At 38.9% G+C, this 20,400-nt stretch overlaps 1 protein-coding gene across 12 annotated transcripts in view; it reads left to right on the forward strand.

Annotated features, from left to right (window-relative positions):
* The window catches only part of LOC124720406 (eukaryotic translation initiation factor 4 gamma 1-like), a 662,434-nt gene that overhangs the window by 469,973 nt on the left and 172,061 nt on the right, over window positions 1-20,400 (forward strand). For all 12 annotated transcript variants that reach the window (XM_047245746.1, XM_047245748.1, XM_047245747.1 and 9 more), the window contains one exon: window positions 4,944-5,099. In XM_047245746.1, coding sequence (XP_047101702.1) covers window positions 4,944-5,099 — 156 coding nt within the window. The remainder of the gene's footprint in view (window positions 1-4,943; window positions 5,100-20,400) is intronic.

The following is a 20,400-nucleotide window of genomic DNA, read 5'->3' on the forward strand; positions in this document are numbered from 1 at the left end:
AGTTGGATGTGAGAAAATTTTGTTGTCAGTAGGTAGCACATGAACTGACTCCTGATCCAAAATGCATCCGCATTGTTGCAGAAAGTCTTGGAAATTCCAGCTGGCACTTAAAATTTGGCTTGGAATATCAATACTCGTAATGAATCGTAAGAGTCAATCTTATTATCCAGAAAAGAAATGTTAGTTCAGTCTTTTGAACAGAACCTAAGCTTATGAGATTTATATATGAATTTGCAGTATGCGTAAGAATATGGTTGCTAGTTTTCTTTTTCTGAAGTGGGCCGTAATGTTACTATAGCATTATAAGATGGACGTGCCATTGGAAAAGCTTTTGACAAAAAATGATTTTTATCACACCGTTGTATCTAAACTAACTATTGAGTATCTTAATGCCTTACAAGTCAGCACCGTGGAGCCTCACTACACAAACATGGCTATCAATTTGAGATATATTTTTGTTTCCAAAAACTAAGTACAAAATGGGGTAGAATCATTTCTTCATAGTCAGATGAAGCAGTGGAATGTTACAGTAGCCTGGTTTCTCAAGTGCCTCAGCAAGAGAGGCATCATTAAATTAAGAGCTGCCTTAATCGAATGCAAAAATGTGTTGATGTTACAGGGAACATTTTGAAAAACAGTAAAACCATTTGAATCTTTTAAAACTAACTCTTGTATTTTCTAAAAGAAATTCGTGTTACTCTCACAGTTAAATTTCACGTTTCAGATGTATTAAATAACGATGAGTCAAATATGTGTTATCTTTCTCCCCCATAAATTTCGCGAAATGATGACAGTGGAAAATATAAGGAAGTTAAGTGTGTGCAGAGGGAAGACAATCTGTTCTTCCCGCACACATTTTGCTAATGGCAGAGGAGGCGGAGAGGGCCTAGTGCCAAAAACATGCCGCACCGTAAGCTTGTGGACTGTAGGTGACAGTATAGATTGATGTGCATGAGCTCTGAACTTTGTCTTCATCGTGCTTTCCAGCCTTTCCCAACCTAGCCTGGTTCACCCTGATAAAGGAAATGAGATACATTTTTCTTTCTATTTTTTTCTCTTTATTTCAAATGTCTGAGGCAATGCCTACGATTTTTAGTTTTCCTCAAAATTATTTTTGATCGAATAAACATACTGTTACATTTCATTTGAGGCGATCAGTTGATGATTGGAATTTAATAGGTTTGCAACATATATGAAAATATGTAGTTAAACAGTTTTGTTGTGCCTTGATTTCGGCATTACTCATATTATATGGAGGTAAAAGCATGTCTACACAATACAGTAAAATTTAATTTTGTTTCTGGGATACGTGCTACACTATAATGTAAATAAATGAACAGCTTTGTTGGTGGGTAGTTACTAAAATGTATTTTACTTTTGTCTGCTTCTTGACAATGACAATGGATACATTTGTCATGGTGTATACAGTTTGTGGTTTGGACATTTTATCACAAACAGTGCTCTTGATACCCGAAGTGTGGTTATATTGTGTGTAGTGTACAGGTCTGGTTCTGGAGAATGTCTGTTAGTAACACCTTTTGGGTACCACACGGACCTCTAAAATGTTTGGACAGATAGAAAGGGTATCTTTTCTGTATGCTAGGAATGTTGAAAAGTGCAGTCACAAATTTTTAAAAATAGACATATTGTCAAATAATTATGTGAACTTTTGTTTGTATAGTAATTTATTATGCCCAAGACAACTTAAATCACGATGTTCACCTCATTAGTTTCAGAAATTGCTGTTATCAGATAATGATTAATTTCCTAACAGCTTCATCAAGCTATACAGTACTGCCAGATGATCATTCTGAACATGTCTGTCAGTGATTTATACATCATATTTGCTACATCTCCCGTGGCGAGATTCTTGATAACCAGTAATAAGACACAGATAAACAAGAACAAGGGTTTATTATGACCACAGATTTAATAACAAAGGAAAAACACTTCTCAATAAAAAATAATAAAACTCCTCAGACACTGACATGCACCTGGAACACGCTGTCAATAAATGTAGTGGGTCATGAAACCATATTCCACTGATAATAGCTAATGATGGAGGTTGAGTGTTTGTCATAGTTGGCTGACGGGTTTCTCTCGGCAGCATCACGGGATAGTCGTAGGTTCCACTGCGGTGGCTTCCAACTGGGCTCTGACAGATGGACTGCTAAGACTCTGTGCATGAGTTGGCACAGAGCTTTGGTGGGGCGAACTGAATTGGCAACATAGTTTGTGCTACACTATATAGCCTCGGTGCGGAGTAATTTGTGTCGATCCAGTTCTGCACATGTGAGAGTCCTGCTGTCTGTCATCCTTGTTGTGATTTACGGAGTCCGGGAAGGGAATGCCTTGAACATATGCAACTATGTGTTGCTCAAGTGTCTGAGAGGTTGCCGGTCCCTTAGGTGAACATTGAGTACACAGCAATATTGCCACTTATCAAGAAAGTCAAGTATTAATGTATGATGCTATGAGAGGGTGTATATACTCTGAGACAACTGGGAAATTTGGGAAAAAACCCAAGGTATTTTTATTCGGAAGAAAACTGAGAAAAAACAGGGAATTTTTTTTAGAATTGCGGAACTTTTCAATGTTTTAGTCCTTGGTTCAATTTTTGTGATTTTCACTGGTAAGAACTGATAACAAGCAAAATGAATGAAAGGCTTTAGGACAAAGACTATGAAATACTTCATAACAGCAAACTATTTCCAATGTGTGTCACATCACACCTGTTTACATTAAGTTGGTTTCGAGCAGTTGCCAGCAGGCTTGTGCGCATACGCAGTTGAGCTGCATATGAGCAGAGCCTTCTTTTGCTTCTGGCTACTTGAAGTGTAGCTGTAGCAAGTAGCAGTCATGCCAAAAGAAAAAAATTTCTGGTGCGCCCATTATTCGCGCATGTGCAGATGAGCAGTCTGGGTTTTAGAGTAGAGAGGATAGCGAGTCGTATTAGCATTTAGCAATTTCGCTTTTTCCTGATGTCCTACTTCCTCTTCATTTACAGTTCACACATCAAATGAAAACAAAAAACATTTCTATGGCTGGGAGCTATCAAGTGAATTAAAATACATTCACATAATTACGGAAGATTCTTGTTAATTTGTTTTCTGAATTTATTTTATTTTGCACATTTTTGGCAGTCTAGCATTAATTACCTTATACCTTGCAAACAATAAAGTTATTTTTGTTGGTTTGCTAAATAAATGTGGCTCTTATCAATCTTTTCTGCAGATCAGTAAATTTATAAGAAATTAAGTATTTCATTCCACACTATTGGCTAGTTTCAGCTGGTCACTGAATTTGAAGTGCACATTTTAATTTTCTGGCACATATGGCATTGTGCCATAATAATGAATCAAGCATGAGACAATACAAGAAAATTTGCATCCCAAAATCAGGCTGGGGCCTATTTCATTGTGAATCGGGACATACGAATGTGTCCTTTAAGCTGAATTGTGCATTTTAGTATGGTTTACGAAATTCCTATGCTCTTGTAGTATCTTCTGGTGGCCTATTTCTTTTCTAGCGTCATGTAAGAGCTCTCAATGCTACATGTGTATGAACATACGGGCTTCCTACATTGCTGTAGCTGTCCATTAGCAGTAACGCCTGTTTTCTTGCACTCTGGCAGCTGCTGAAATGAACCCACGTCCAAGAGATCGCGGGAAAATAATTGCTAATAGTTCTTCGAAAAGGAAATTTTTTTACGCAAGGTGAACTATGTTACGTGTGAAAATGTGCAGTTAATTTCTTCACACTTTCAGGAACAGCCACTTGGAACAATTTCAAGACTACACATTAATGTCATTGTTTAAAATTTTACTGGCACATTGGTGTGATGAATCGTAAAGTGTAACCTACTCTAAAAAGACCAATGTTATATGTGAAAGTTTAGTTCTCCTTGTGGCTACACTGTACATGAATTTAAACCATTAACTTTTCCTATTTGTGCATTTATGCTACTTAACAGTGACATTGTTATTGGCTGACTACATCACGTGTCCTTCACTCTAAATATCTGCTGTCATTGGCTGACGAGATCACATGACATGAGCTATGATTGGCTTGCAACAGCGCTTTGCAGTCTCTATTTCAATGCGTCAACAAGCTAACGTGCTGAGTTTGGTGGAATTCGAATTTATACTTTTGTAACATGTTGCTGCACACCAGACATCTTCCCAAAATGTTTTGAAGATAGCCATCACTATAATGGGCTTCACAAATCGTTACTTCCGTGTGAAATACACTAATGCATACTAGGTGCGCAGCCTTAGGTTGGTGTGGCGTGATGTGAGATGTAAGCATTCCTCCTCAAGATGCTCTGCGCCATGATGAGAGTTTCTACTTTTTTTCTTACCCAGGATGTTGTTCAACTGAGTTACCTCCTCCTCGGCATCAAGCTGAAGATTTCGTGCCTGCCGTTCCCTTGACAAAGGCTGTCAGCTTTAATGTTTTAACCAATGTAGTGTTTTAAGTTTTATAAACCATAATTTTGTGATTCAGTAATAAGTCTTACATTAGAACACAGTTATCTTCTTAATGTAGTTTCTCGAAACTAGTAGAGCTAATTACTGTTAGAAACAAAAACAATAATTTTAGATTTGTAAAATAGGCAAAATTTAATTTTGTTTTAATTTCCTATGTTGAACAATGTAAAGGGAATGACAGTAAGAGTAATTTATTCATTTTTGCTTCTTGTTTTCTATGCTTTTCTATATTTTACTCTTCCCTGCATTTTACACTTTCTTGGACCAATCCGCTGAAAAGTGTAAAAGGGGTTTTACTGTATCTTGATGAAAAATCTCATCTGAAGACAGAAATCAGTTGCCGAAACCGGTAATGTGAACATTGTAACTTTTAAGCAATTGTGGATTTGATGAATTATTATATAGCCAGGAATTAGTTCGGGGTTGGCAGTTAAGAGACTTCTCGGCTTTCAGGTTGTGAACGGACCAGAGCATGACAAGGTGCTGACACCAGAAGAGCTGCCCAGCAGGCCTCCAGGTGTGAAGCCCGGCAATGATGTGACGGCAGAGGTGTTTCGGCCGATGCCAGTTCACTCCGACCACCAGCCTATTCCGACAATCATTAACAAGGTGAGCTTTCCCTCTTGTTGGGGACATGTTATCCCTCATACAATTAAGACAGCGTTGTGTACACAGTTCTTCTTTGTGTGGTTCATAAGCTCAGAAGAAAAGGGGACGTCTACATCTAAAGGAGACGAGCGCCATCTTATTCTTTTGTAGTATTTTATACTTTGGCAGCGGTATATTTGTGTAAAACGGGAGACAGATCTGAGTACACTGTGACGCGAGCAGACATTCAGATGTCTGGTGAGAAAATTTGGGGCTACTACAGAAAGAAAACACTAACTTCATCAGCGTATTACATCAGTGTTTCTTAATCTTTTAGATATAATTAGAATGTTTTTTAGTGTCCATGTTAATGTGAAACCCCTATTTTTTTTTTATAAAGCATGTTAACTATCGCCACATTCTGTAAAAGAATTATTTGCAACAAAGGACAAGTATTTAAATTACTGTTTTACCTTAAGAATGTTAGGGAACCTATATGTGGACATATCCATTTCTGATCCGTGTTAAGTTTACACCAAATGTTTGTTCCATTTGTGAGAAAGCTATTGAACCTACAGCAATAAATTTTCTACCAGATAGTAACTACGTACTATACATTACACTGAACCAAAAAAGTTATGTTCAAGTTCCTTATTTCCAAAAATTTTTAGAAAACAAAAGGATCAAAAATTTTCTATCACTTTTCTTCCTTTTTATTTTATTTAGAAGAAAATACTACAAAATTTTACGTTATTTAAGGCCCCATGCTTGAAGAAGGCATTTACCTAGATACATACTAAACTTTATTCAATAATCTTGAATAGTTCTTCAGAGAAAGGGTCTTTTCTAGTAAAAAAAAAATTACACCCAAGAGATTACTCAATGATTAAAACCACCTGATGCATATTTTTCTGTTCGTCTGCCTCTTGCGTGTCCTCCAGCTTTCATTTGCAACATATAACTGAATGTCTTCCCTTTTTTTTCTTTTTTCCCAGAGATCTTTCAGCATCTTGTACTCTACAGTTGCCACAATGGCAAACACCTGAAACTATATTCTTACCAGGAATAGCCCCTAATTTTTGTAGTATCCAACACTTGTCAATATTTCCACAGTTGTATGAGAACATTATCATTTTTAATGTCTGCATACCTACAAACACTGTTTTTTGGAGATGGTTCCAAATCAAGCTCTTGAAACACCCAGTTGGATTTTGGGTTTGTTCATGTAAACAGTTCTTCAATAGATCAGGCTTGGCCAGATATCTTAAATTTTGACTTTATAGCACAAAGTACAGCTGCTCGAAGACTATGCTTAAGTGAATAAAATTCTCCTGTCACTTTTGCACTGTTAAACTTCTACAGTAATGTCACATTTTGAGCAGAAACATGACATGGACTTCAGTCTGCAGATATGCATGTACATAGTGTATTTACTCGAATCTAAGCCGCACCTGAAAAATGAGACTCGAAATCAAGGAAAAAAAAATTTCCCGAATCTAAGCCGCACCTGAAATTTGAGACTCGAAATTCAAGGGGAGAGAAAAGTTTTAGGCCGCATCTCCAAATCAAAACAAAGTTGGTCCATTGTAATGAGACCTAATTTAGGTCAAATAAATGACGATACAGCTACAGTAGTTCGACTCGAGTCTTAAGCTTAGCAGTTAAGCTTTACCAGGTAGCCATTGCTATGCGTCAGGTGCTCCGTCCGTATTTATACGGGTACCCTTCCTTTTTCACGTGCTTCGTCTGGTTTGAATTGATTGCTTATTTTTCTTTGATCAGATAAGTGCCGTTCTCTTTGTTATAGGTGTTTACGTCACTCTAAGCTGAAAATGCATTGCTGTACTGTGTCATGCATTATTTGTTGCATTCCGATAATGAGTGTTTACGACCTGTCGCCGCTTGCGGCATGGCTTGCTTTTCTGCGCGCTACTGCCGCTGACAATTAAAAAAAAAAAAGAGGAGTAGTCTTATTAGCGAAACAATGGCTAGAGACTGTTATTTGTTGTTACTCACACTGCTGCTTTCTTTGATAATGATCAACAAGAACCAAATAATAGATTGCGTATGATAGATGATCTGAACGAGAGTTTACCGAAAATTTTTCTCCGTTTGAAAATCTTTGCAGACGCCTCTTCAGTACATTACATTCTGCACAGAAATTAGTCATCTTAAATTTAAAAATCTAGTCAATTGCCGTGCTTCATTTCTGACTGTATCACTATTAGGCATAAGAATAATATGAATATAAACATGACATGATATGTGTGTTCTTCCACGTTTGCTGTTGTCTCACTCTAGTTTCGTAGTTTATTAGGCAGACAGGATTTAAATGAGATAGCAGCAAACACAAAACAATACATGACAAAGTGTTTATACTCGTATTATTCTTATGGTGAAGAGAATCGTAGAGTTGGCCATATTAACAAACATCCCAAACAGTCTTGCCAATCGGATTTTCGTAGTACATTGAAATGCTGCTACATTCGATAATACGGAATTTGTATTTACTTCGTTGGATAATGTATGATAATGATAATGCAGTGGTCGAAACTCGGGGCGGAGAAAAAAGCTCGTCTTCCACATTTTTTTTAAATTTTTTTATTGAAGCAGAGGTTTGGGCGCCAGTATTTATCTTCGTGCCTGTAAAGCATGCCTGTGTAGCGCTACATATATTCGACGGCAGAAGTTAGTTGTGGCGGCAGCTACCAACATTTTTCAGAACTTCCGCTTACTTTGCACTCAATTCTAAGCCGCAGGCGGTTTTTTGGATTACAAAAATCGGAAAAAAAGTGCGGCTTAGATTCGAGTAAATACGGTAATTTTTTGTACCCTGTATTTTGTCCTTAATCCTTCTCATTGCCTGTCCATGATATCTCTGTAGGTTTTTCTGTTTCATTCTTAGTCAAGTGACATTGCCCTGCCAGCAGTTGACCATCATCTAATCTTTTGTTTTTCAACGTCTGAAGTCTGGTCCCCAAATGTTTTTGTACATGGCCGATACATTCCATTTTGGAATTCCTCTAATCTCTCTCTCTCTCTCTCTCTCTCTCTCTCTCTCTCTCTCTCTCTCTCTCTCTCTCTCTGATCTTTCAGATTTTTAAGCAGATACTTCCATCCCACCTCTGTTACCGTCATAGTTATAACCACATTTCAGTTTATGTTCCTGTTAATCTATTGAAGTTTGACAGTCTTTGTTCATAATGTCTGCCATTTCCTGTGTCTACACTTGTTGCTGTAACAACGCAGTGTAGGGAGAGATGCCACTTTTTTTTGCCAGCTCCCATCTAAAACAATGGAAAAGTCAGTGCAACCTTCATTTTCTAAAACAGCATCCCTTACAGCATTCCTCATGCTATCGTCACTAACTTCCACTATAGCTTTCTCCAACAATGCTCCCAGATTTGGAAAGTTCCTATGTGTTTTCCATGAACTCAAATCCTACTTTCATAAAACACTTCGAAATAGTTACAGGAGTCAAATCCATCTGTGCCTTTGCTATAATCAGGGTGTTTGCATCCCATGAGAACCAGGAAATCATGGAAAAATCCAGGACTTTTTTTTTCATCTGGGAGAAAACCGGGAAAAGCATGGTGAATTTTTTAGAATTCCAGGAATTTTTCGTTGTTCTAGTTTCAAGTTAAATTTTTGTAATTATGACTCGTAATAACTGATATTCTAACAAAGAGTTTTGCTTTAGTCTCCTACTGCTGAATAATACTGCAACCTTAAAATAACAGGTGTCTACCGACAGCAAAATGTGTCAAAGGCTTTAGGACGAAAAATATGCAATATTTCGTAACCACAAATTGCTTTCCCTCAGGGAAATGGCAGCAAGGGCCAGGAAAGGACACCAGGTGCACTCAGTGTGTGTACCTGGGGGCCTTATTCAATATATTGTAGAGGCTATGCCAGCATCCATTGAGGGAACAGGATGCAACCAACCGGAGGTGATGGCACATGTTAGAACAAATGATGCCTGTACTCTGGGCTCAGAGGTCATACTTGGATCATACCATTGACTGACAAGAGATGGTTGAGAAAAGACCAGCCTTGTGCACGGTTTTCCCCAACGAAGCTCACAATTTGCAGCATGGTCTCGTCAACTGTTAATATCCCTTTGATTATGGGTTGAGTGGAAGAATTTAACCAGAGACTTTGAAGGTTCTGAAGGTTCTGTGACAAATTAGGCTACGTATTCCTGAGAGGTGAGTCGTAGTGTTGAGAACTACTGGGTTCCCCTAATTTCCCCTAATTTGGTCAGGTGAAAGGATTAAAAATCTTAATTTTTAAACTGTCGAAGCATTCGAAACAAACCCCACAGTTTGAAGTGTTCATGAAAACAAGTGAAACTCGCATAACATTAGGTACTGAAAGTTGGTTGAAACTGGACATGGATAAGTGAGATGTTTGGGGAAAATTAGTGTGTATCGAAAAGGATAGGGAAATGGGGGTGTTGTATTTGTCGCAGTTGACAAGAAACTCAAATCCACCAAGGTAAAAATTACAACTGCACTAGAGATTGTTTGGGCAAGACTCGGTATTAGAGATTGTTTGGGCAAGACTCGGTATTAGAGATTGTTTGGGCAAGACTCGGTATTAGAGATTGTTTGGGCAAGACTCGGTATTAGAGATTGTTTGGGCAAGACTCGGTATTAGAGATTGTTTGGGCAAGACTCGGTATTAGAGATTGTTTGGGCAAGACTCGGTATTAGAGATTGTTTGGGCAAGACTCGGTATTAGAGATTGTTTGGGCAAGACTCGGTATTAGAGATTGTTTGGGCAAGACTCGGTATTAGAGATTGTTTGGGCAAGACTCGGTATTAGAGATTGTTTGGGCAAGACTCGGTATTAGAGATTGTTTGGGCAAGACTCGGTATTAGAGATTGTTTGGGCAAGACTCGGTATTAGAGATTGTTTGGGCAAGACTCGGTATTAGAGATTGTTTGGGCAAGACTCGGTATTAGAGATTGTTTGGGCAAGACTCGGTATTAGATTGTTTGGGCAAGACTCGGTATTAGAGATTGTTTGGGCAAGACTCGGTATTAGAGATTGTTTGGGCAAGACTCGGTATTAGAGATTGTTTGGGCAAGACTCGGTATTAGAGATTGTTTGGGCAAGACTCGGTATTAGAGATTGTTTGGGCAAGACTCGGTATTAGAGATTGTTTGGGCAAGACTCGGTATTAGAGATTGTTTGGGCAAGACTCGGTATTAGAGATTGTTTGGGCAAGACCCGGTATTAGAGATTGTTTGGGCAAGACCCGGTATTAGAGATTGTTTGGGCAAGACCCGGTATTAGAGATTGTTTGGGCAAGACCCGGTATTAGAGATTGTTTGGGCAAGACCCGGTATTAGAGATTGTTTGGGCAAGACCCGGTATTAGAGATTGTTTGGGCAAGACCCGGTATTAGAGATTGTTTGGGCAAGACCCGGTATTAGAGATTGTTTGGGCAAGACCCGGTATTAGAGATTGTTTGGGCAAGACTCGGTATTAGAGATTGTTTGGGCAAGACTCGGTATTAGAGATTGTTTGGGCAAGACTCGGTATTAGGAGTGGACATAAAATGATAGGAGGGGCCTTTAACCGTCCGACAATTTAGTAAATGCCTTCTCTGAAAACTACATAGAACAGATAGCTATGAAACATATTGGATCTAATGGCAACACATAGACCTGACCTCTTCGAGGTCAGTGACTGATGTGGTTGTGGTAACATTGATTACCAAAGTACAAAGGACAACTAAAACAAGCAGAAAGGTACATATGTTCAGTAAAGCATATAAAAATCAGTAGTGTTGTATCTCAGTGAAGAACTTGAAACTTTCAGCAGAGGGCAGGAGCATGTAGATGAACTCAGGCTCATATTTAAAGGAATAGTTCACCATGCACTGGACAGATACGCACTCGGTAGAGGGTCCATAGTGGGTAGAAACCTCCATAGTATTGTCACTATGGAGAAACTTCTAAAAGAAAAAGACCAGCAGAATACTGTCAAATGATATTTCACAAAACCTCAAAAAAAATTCTGGTTGTATGTAAAGGCTGTTACTAGCACCAAAGTTAATGTCCAGCCCGTAGTGAATGAGACAAGAAATGAAATTAATGGTAGAAAAGTGAAGCTGGAGTTCTGAATTCCATTTTCAAATGTTCTGTTACAAAGAAAAATTCAGGAGAACAGCCCAAATTTAACCCTCGTACCACTGAAAATAAGTATTAGTGTCAGTGATGTTGAGAAACAGCTGAATTCGTTAAAATTGAGCGAAGCTACAGAGCCTGACGGATCCCTAACAGATTTCATACTGACTTTGCAGCTACATTAGCCCCCTGTAACTAATCTATCGCGGATCCCTCAAACAAAAGACCGTGCCGTCTACAAGCGGGGTAGTAGCAGTGATCCACAAAACTACTGTCACATTTCCTTGACATTAATTTGTTGTAGCTTAGAACATTTTCTGAACTCCAACATAATGAGATATCTCAAATAGAATGATCTCAGTGCCAACCATGATATACTGAAAGCTTCGGATCAAGGATGTCAGATGCAGTCTTTCTTGATTTCCTAAAAGCATTTGATTCAGTGCCACACCTACGCTTGTCGTCAAAAGTATAATCAGTATGGGGATCAAGTGAAATTTGTGACTGGGTTGAGGGCAGCATGTTACCACGGATGAAGGGTCATCACTAGATATATAAGTAACTACAGGTGTGCCCCATGGAAGTGTGCTGGGACTGTACGGTTTGTGGCATATAAATGGCCTTGCAGGCAATGGTAATAGGAACCTTAGACATATTTGGAGGTGACACAGTTATCCATAATGAACTGTCCCAAAGAAGGTTCATAAATATCCAGTCAGACCTTGATAAGCTTTCAAAGTGGTGCAAAGATTTGCAGCTTGCTTTAAATGTTCAGAAATGAATTGCACATTTCACGAAACAAGAAAACTTTGTAGCCTATGGCTACAATATCAAGTTGTCACTGTTGAAATTGGCGAACTCGTACAAATACCTGGGTGTAACACTTTGGAAATTGAATGATCGTGTAGGTTCATTCGTGAGTGAAGCAGGTGGTAGTGTTCAGTTTATTGGTAGAAGACTGGTAAAGTTCAGTCAGTCTACAAAGGAGACAGTTATAACTCATGCGACCAGTTAGAGAGAGGGACCCATACCAAATAGGAGTAACAAGAGGTATTGAATGTATACAGAGGAAGGCAGCACAAGTGGTCAGAGGTTTGTTTAATCCATGGAAGAGTGTCACAGAGGTACTGAATGAACTGAACTGGAGGATTCTTGAAGATAAACTATACTGAGAAAGTCTAGTTACAAAGTTTCAAGAACTGACTTTAAATGATGACTCTAGGAATATAATATGAGAGTGAGTCAAATGAAAACCTTAAATATTTTTTTTAAAATATTATTTATTGTGCGGAAGTGGTACAAGCTGTATCACTTTTCAACATAATCTCCCCCACGCTAAGTGCAAGTCCTGCAGTGCTTACAAAGTGCATAAATTCCTTTACAAAAAATTCTTTTGGTAGTCCGCGCAACCACATATGCACCGTGTAGCGTACCTCTTCATCAGAACGGAACTTGGTGGATGAGGAAGACACTCAAAATGCAGGTCTGTGATTGTTGCAACTGCTGTATGGGCAGTGTGGGGCCTTGCATTGTCATGTTGCGAAAGGACACCTGCTGACAGCAATCCACGTCGCTTTGATTTGATTGCAGGACGCAGATGATTTTTTTAGGAGATCTGTGTATGATGCACTGCTGACAGTGGTCTCTCTAAGCATGTAATGCTCCAAAAGAACGCCTATTTCGTCCCAAGAGTCGGCATAACCTTCTCTGCTGATGGTTTTGTTCGAAACTTCTTTGGTTTTGGTGGTTAGGGATAGTGCCATTCCTTGCTCACTCTCTTCATTTCCGGTTGGTGGAAGTAAACTCAGGTTTCGTCCCCAGTAACGATTCTTGCAAGGAAGCCATTACCTTCTCATTCAAAGCGTCGAAGAAGTTCTTCACAAGTATCAGCACGTCGTTCTCTCATTTCAGGAGTCAGCTGCTGTGGCACCCATCTTGCTGACACTTTGTGTAACTGGAGCTCATCATGCACAGTGTGGTGTGCTGACCCATGAGTAAACTGTAAACATGCTGCAATGTCATTCAGTGTCACTCAACAGTTTTCATTCACTATGGCTTCAACTGCTGCAATGTTCTGTGGAGTCACAACTTATTGTGCCTGACCTGGACGACGAGCATCTTCCATCGAAGTCGCACCATTTGTGAACTTCCTACTCCATTTGTTGACTTGCTGCTGTGACAAATGTGCATCACCATACTGAACCTTCATTCGTCGATGAATTTCAATAAGTTCACTACGCAAAAACCAAATAACAGAACGCTGTTCTTCCCTGGTGCAAATCGCAAGTGGAGTGGCCATCTTTATACTGTTGCTGCAATGGTATTTGTGCATCTGCACTATGCTGCCACCTACAGGCCATTCTGCACGCTGTTTGTAGCACGCTTATCAACTTACAGGATAATGGCTCAAAATTTTGATTTGTTATTACAAATTTAAGGTTTTCGTGTGACTCGCCCTCGTAAAATCCCCTACATATTGCCCACGTAAGTATTGTGAGGATAAGATTATAATAATTACTTCACACACAGAGGCATTCAATCAATCATTATTCCCGCACTTCGTATGTGAATGGAACAGGAAGAAACTGTAATAACTGGGACATACAGTGTGCCATGCACCTCACAGTGGTTTGCAGAGTGTAGATGTACACGCAGACGTCATATCTGTTCGCATTAGTTTCATTTGATCAGTTGTCAGCGGGCTCGTGTGCACATGCGTGTGCAGTGCTGAAGTCGTGTATGAGCAGTGGCTTCTCCTGCTCCTGGGTACTGGAAGGATGGTTGTAACAGCAGTGAGCAGCCGTATACAAGCAAAAAAAAGTTTCCTTGCACGCCTATGCTGCCAGATCGTGCAAGCTTGGGGCGATATGAGTTATAGTGGGTGGGTGGGGCAGCTATTCTTCACATTAACCCTGTTTATGTTTCGTGATTTTTGTTGTTTTCTCTTTGTTCACAGCTCTCATGTCAAATGAAAACAAAATGTATTTTTGTGGCTGGGAGCTGTCAACTGAATTAAAATACGTTCAAATGATTATCAACGATTAAGAGTGTTGTTAGCTTGTTTTCTTGTTTTATTTTATGTCCCCATTTTTGACAATCGAGCAGGCATTGTCTTGATGAACAATGAAATTATTTTTTATTTGCTAAAGAAATTAGTAATCTTCCCTGCAGAGGCAGCAAATTTATTTGAAACATAATGTGTCATTTTAAAGGCCTTTAAATGTGCCTGCTTGTGTCTGTATATGTGTGGATGGATGTGTGTGTATGTGCAAGTGTATACCTGTCCTTTTTTCCCCTAAGGTAAGTCTTTCCGCTCCCGGGATTGTAATGACTCCTTACCCTCTCCCTTAAAACCCACTTCCTTTCGTCTTTCCCTCTCCTTCCCTCTTTCCTGATGAGGCAACAGTTTGCTGCGAAAGCTTGAATTTTGTGTGTATGTTTGTGTATGTTTGTGTTTGTTTGTGTGTCTATCGACCTGCCAGCGCTTTCGTTCGGTAAGTCACCTCATCTTTGTTTTTATATATAATTTTTCCCCCATGGAATGTATGTGTGTGTGTGTCTATATATATATATATATATATATATATATATATATATATATATAATAGAGGGAAACATTCCACGTGTTTGTGTGTCTATCGACCTGCCAGCGCTTTTGTTTGGTAAGTTTCACATCTTTCTTTTTATATTTATATATATATATATATATATATATATATATATATATATATATATATATATATATATATATATATATATATATATATATATATATAGGGAAACATTCCACGTGGGAAAAATTATATATAAAAACAAAGATGGGGTGACTTACCGAACGAAAGCGCTGGCAGGTCGATAGACACACAAACATACACACAAAATTCAAGCTTTCGCAACAAACTGTTGCCTCATCAGGAAAGAGAGGAGGAGAGGGAAAGACGAAAGGATGTGGGTTTTAAGGGAGAGGGTAAGGAGTCATTCCAATCCCGGGAGCGGAAAGACTTACCTTAGGGGGGAAAAAGGACGGGTATACACTCGCGCGCGCGCACACATATATACAGACACAAGCAGACATATTTATATGTTTAATCACTCTAGACTTAATTTCTTAATTCGTGTTGTTTATGTCTTAAATGTATGGATCACCATTCATATGTAAAGCATAGACCGGCAGCACACTGTGTTTTATCATTGTAACTCCCCGTAAGTCCTTATATTTACTCCTGAAATATAATATAAACTGCAATTAGACAGTTTGTTGTCTTCACAGATAACATTCTTAATTTGATATACTGTTCGAAAAGGTCATGAAAACTTATTGTCCTTATTTCTGGCATACACAAACAACTGCTTTTTTTTTTTTGCAGGAGATTTGTATTTCTCTGTACTATCTTTTTCAAGTGAATTGAGGATATAAACTTGATGGAAAAGAGTATGAATAAAAATAATCTATTAGTGACCACATGGCAAAATACTAGGGTACCTCGAGTTTGAGAGTATAATTTTCAAATGAATTATTCCAGCGACTTTTTTCTTGTTTTGCCTTCCTTATCTGATTAGGATATGATAAAACAATTGCCATAAGCACAGTACCTCCATATGTCCTCTCTGAGCAGCATGCTGCAGTGCTGCACGTGGACACAGAATGCCCCACTACCTATGAAATTCCACACAGAAATACGGCCCTCCACTACCCGTGAACTTGTACAAAGAAATGCAACCGACGAAAGGTTGATGAACAGAGCAAACGCCAAGCACAGGCTTCCTATGTCATTGTAGTTAACATGCCCAGTAACACCTGTTTTCTGGTGCTCTCTGACCACTGTTCAAACAGTTCGCATAAAAATATTGCAAATAGTTGTTTGGGAACCATTACTTTCGGAGTAAATTAGTCTTTACACAAAAAGAATTAAGTTACATGTGAGAATTTAGATGAATTTCTTAAATCACAGAGTGTTGGAGTCTCATTAAAAACTTAACTTTGAGGACTAGCCACTTAGAAAAATTTTGGCCTCAGAAGACCAGCTGTTTGTCATAATTTAAAATTTTACTGACAGATTTGTGTCTGATGTATCTGAATGAGTAACGCTTGCAAAAAGGACCAACAGATATCCGGAAACATAGCTTTGCTTTTAGCTGTACTGTTCATAAGTTAATTTTAACCATTAACTTTTCCTATTTGTGGTTTCACGTTACTTAAAAATGATGTTGCTATTGGTTGACTGTCATGTGACATCAGCTATGATTGGCTGACAAAAGCAAATAAGTTTTCATTTCAGCACTTTGGAAAGTGTACAGTCACATAACACGGAAAAAGCCTATTTCCACCTGGAATAAGGTATTTTTAACCAGGAAATCCAGGAAATTTTTTATTGTTAACATATACACACTGATAATGCATTACTTCTAAAATTGATTTAGTAATTGATGGTGGGTTCATGCCATTGTTGTGCATAAATACAGCCTTCTGACCCCAGATCACGTAAGAAACAGATTGCCCGATCGCTTGGTCTAGCAGGCAACCCTTGTCAGGGAACGGCCACCAGGTGGCAACAGCGTCACACCCTTACTTGTGGCACCAACCACTAGATGGCACTCTGTTCTGTGAAATATGTGGCAACATTGTCCGAAAGAGTGCAGCTTTCCACCGTTTGGCGTCTGTGAAGTACAGCTGTTTCTGACATACCCGTGGTAGTGGATCGAGTCGTCATGACGAGGGCCTGCAAGTATATCAACTGTGGAAGGAATAGATGGACAAATCCTTAGCTAAAAATGTTCAAATTTCCCGTCAAAGATAAAGAAAGGTTACGGGAGTGGATTTTAAATGCAGGTAAATCAATAAATCAGTTAAGAGTAAGAATTAATAAAGAGCTCTAAGCATTTGATCCTATCTAGATTTTGTCGATCTTACATTCTGATATAACGTGGCAGCCCTTCCTGTACAATAATCATATCATATAATTTTTAAATGTGAAAACTGAAACCAATATAAGATATGGATAACAAAACGCAAAGCATTGTGTGGTTGTTGTTGTTGTTGTTGTTGTTGTTGTTGTCTTCAGTCCTGAGACTGGTTTGATGCAGCTCTCCATGCTACTCCATCTTGTGCAAGCTTCATCTCCCAGTACCTACTGCAATCTACATCCTTCTGAATCTACTTAGTGTATTCATCTCTTGGTCTCCCTCTACGATTTTTACTCTCCACACTGCTCTCCAATATTAAATCGGTGATCCCTTGATGCCTCAGAACATGTCCTACCAACCGATCCCTTCTTCTAGTCAAGTTGTGCCACAAACTTCTCTTCTCCCCTATCCTATTCAGTACTTCCTCATTAGTTATGTAATCTACCCATCTAATCTTCAGCATTCTTCTGTAGCACCACATTTCGAAAGCTTCTATTCTCTTCTTGTCCAAACTATTTATTGTCCATGTTTCACTTCCATACATGGCCACACTCCATACAAACACTTTCAGAAACGACTTCCTGACACTTAAATCTATACTCGATGTTAACAAATTTCTCTTCTTCAGGAACCCTTTCCTTGCCATTGCCAGTCTACATTTTATATCCTCTCTACTTCGACCATCATCAGTTATTTTGCTCCCCAAATAGCAAAACTCCTTTACTACTTTGTCTCATTTCCTAATCTAATTCCCTCAGCATCACCAGACTTAATTCGACTAAATTCCATTATCCTTGTTTTGCTTTTGTTGATGTTCATCTTATATCCTCCTTTCAAGACACTATCCATTCCGTTCAACTGCTCTTCCAAGTCCTTTGCTATCTCTGACAGAATTAGTGTCATCGGCGAAAGTTTTTATTACTTCTCCATGAATTTTAATACCTACTCCGAATTTTTCTTTTGTTTCCTTCAGTGCTTGCTCAATATAGAGATTGAATAACATCGGGGAGAGGCTACAACCCTGTCTCACTCCCTTCCCAACCACTGCTTCCCTTTCATGTCCCTCGACTCTTATAACTGCCATCTGGTTTCTGTACAAATTGTAAATAGCTTTTCGCTCCCTGTATTTTATCCCTGCCACCTTCATAATTTGAAAGAGAGCATTCCAGTCAACATTGTCAAAAGCTTTCTCTAAGTCTACAAATGCTAGGAACGTAGGTTTGCCTTTCCTTAATCTAGCTTCTAAGATAAGTCGTAGGGCCAGTATTGCCTCACGTGTTCCGATATTTCTACGGAATCCAAACTGATCCTCCCCGAGGTTGGCTTCTACCAGTTTTTCCATTCGTCTGTATAGAATTCATGTTAGTATTTTGCAGCTGTGACTTATTAAACTGATAGTTCGGTAATTTTCACATCTGTCAACACCTACTTTCTTTGGGATTGGGATTATTATATTCTTCTTGAAGTCTGAGGGTATTTCGTCTCATACATCTTGCTCACCAGATGGTAGAGTTTTGTCAGGACTGCCTCTCCCAAGGCTGTCAGTAGTTCTAATGGAATGTTGTCTAGTCCCGGAGCTTTGTTGCGACTCAGGCTTTCCAGTGCTCTGTCAAACTCTCATGCAGTATCGTATCTCCAATTTCATCTTCATCTACATCCTCTTCCACTTCCATAACATTGTCCTCAAGTACATCGCCCTTGTATAGACCCTCTATATACTCCTTCCACCTTTCTGCTTTCCCTTCTTTGCTTAGAACTGGGTTTCCATCTGAGCTCTTGATATTCATACAAGTCGTTCTCTTATCTCCAAAGGTCTCTTTAATTTTCCTTTGTGCAGTATCCATCTTACCCCTAGTGAGATAACCCTCTACATCCTTACGTTTGTCCTCTAGCCATCCCTGCTTAGCCATTTTGCACTTCCTGTCAATCTCATTTTCGAGAAGTTTGTATTCCTTTTTGCCTGCTTCATTTACTGCATTTTTATATTTTCTCCTTTCATCAATTAAATTCAATATTTCTTCTGTTACCCAAGGATTTCTACTAGCCCTCGTCTTTTTACCTACTTGATCCTCTGCTGCCTTCACCTCTTCATCCCTCAAAGCTACCCATTCGTCTGCTACTGTATTTCTTTCCCCCATTCTTGCCAATTGTTCCCTTATGCTCTCCCTGAAACTCTGTACAACCTCTGGTTTAGTCAGTTTATCCAGGTCCCATCTCCTTAAATTCCCACCTTTTTGCAGTTTCTTCAGTTTTAATCTACAGTCCATAACCAATAGATTGTGATCAGAGTCCACGTCTGCCCCTGGAAATGTCTTACAATTTAAAACCTGGTTCCTAAATCTCTGTCTTACCATTATATAATCTATCTGAAACCTGTCAGTATCTCCAGGCTTCTTGTGTGGTAACATTTAGTAAACAATTTAAGAAGCATTACTATACAAGACCTTTCCCTTGGTACTTGAAAATGGCTCTAGAGCTGAAATAGCAACAGTGAAATACATGAATAATAGCCGTCATTTAACTGCTAGGTCATCGATCCCTCTAAATCCTGGTACATACTAGAGCGAACGAAGTGAACGAGTGTAAAACCTCGTTAACACTGCTGCAATTGAGTGTTCATAGATAATTCGCCAATGTTCACTGCCATTCGTTTATACTTGTGAACAAGCGTTTATACTGGAATGAAGGGACGAGAATAGAAGGGAACGAGCATAGCATGCAAACTATAGATGCTGCCAATTTTAATTTGTTTTTATCTGTGCGCTAATGATCCTCACATAGCTTTCACTCGATAACAACACTACTTATAGTAACAGGACTGCGCGAGTGCGGATATCCCTGGTAATAACTGTGTTGCAGATAAAATCATACGTCTGTTGCAAATATTTGCGGGTTGTCTTTAAACTGTACAAAGTAAATTTTTAACGTAATTATGGTTTGCCGTCTGTGGCTCTTCAGAGTTGACAACCGCCAAAATATGCTCGAGAAACACGCTTTCACTTGTATATTACCGCGTTTGCACCCCCCCTTTCAATAACAATTCAAAATTCATCGTTTTGTGCTACTCTTATATCATTTACGATAAGTTACATGCAAAGTAAAAGAATTTAAATTTGAAATGACTGTCAGTGAAATATGACCAGCCTTAATTAGCATCATAACCAAGTGCGGATTTTGAAAACTTTCTAGTGTTAACCTGCACGTGGAGATCTTTTTTACCATTCAATCCGCATCAGAAGAGCTGTATAGCAAAGAGGAAATAGACGGCATGGAAGGCGAGT

The sequence above is a fragment of the Schistocerca piceifrons genome, chromosome 11 (genome assembly GCF_021461385.2).
Source record: "Schistocerca piceifrons isolate TAMUIC-IGC-003096 chromosome 11, iqSchPice1.1, whole genome shotgun sequence".
NCBI classification, from domain to species: domain Eukaryota; kingdom Metazoa; phylum Arthropoda; class Insecta; order Orthoptera; family Acrididae; genus Schistocerca; species Schistocerca piceifrons.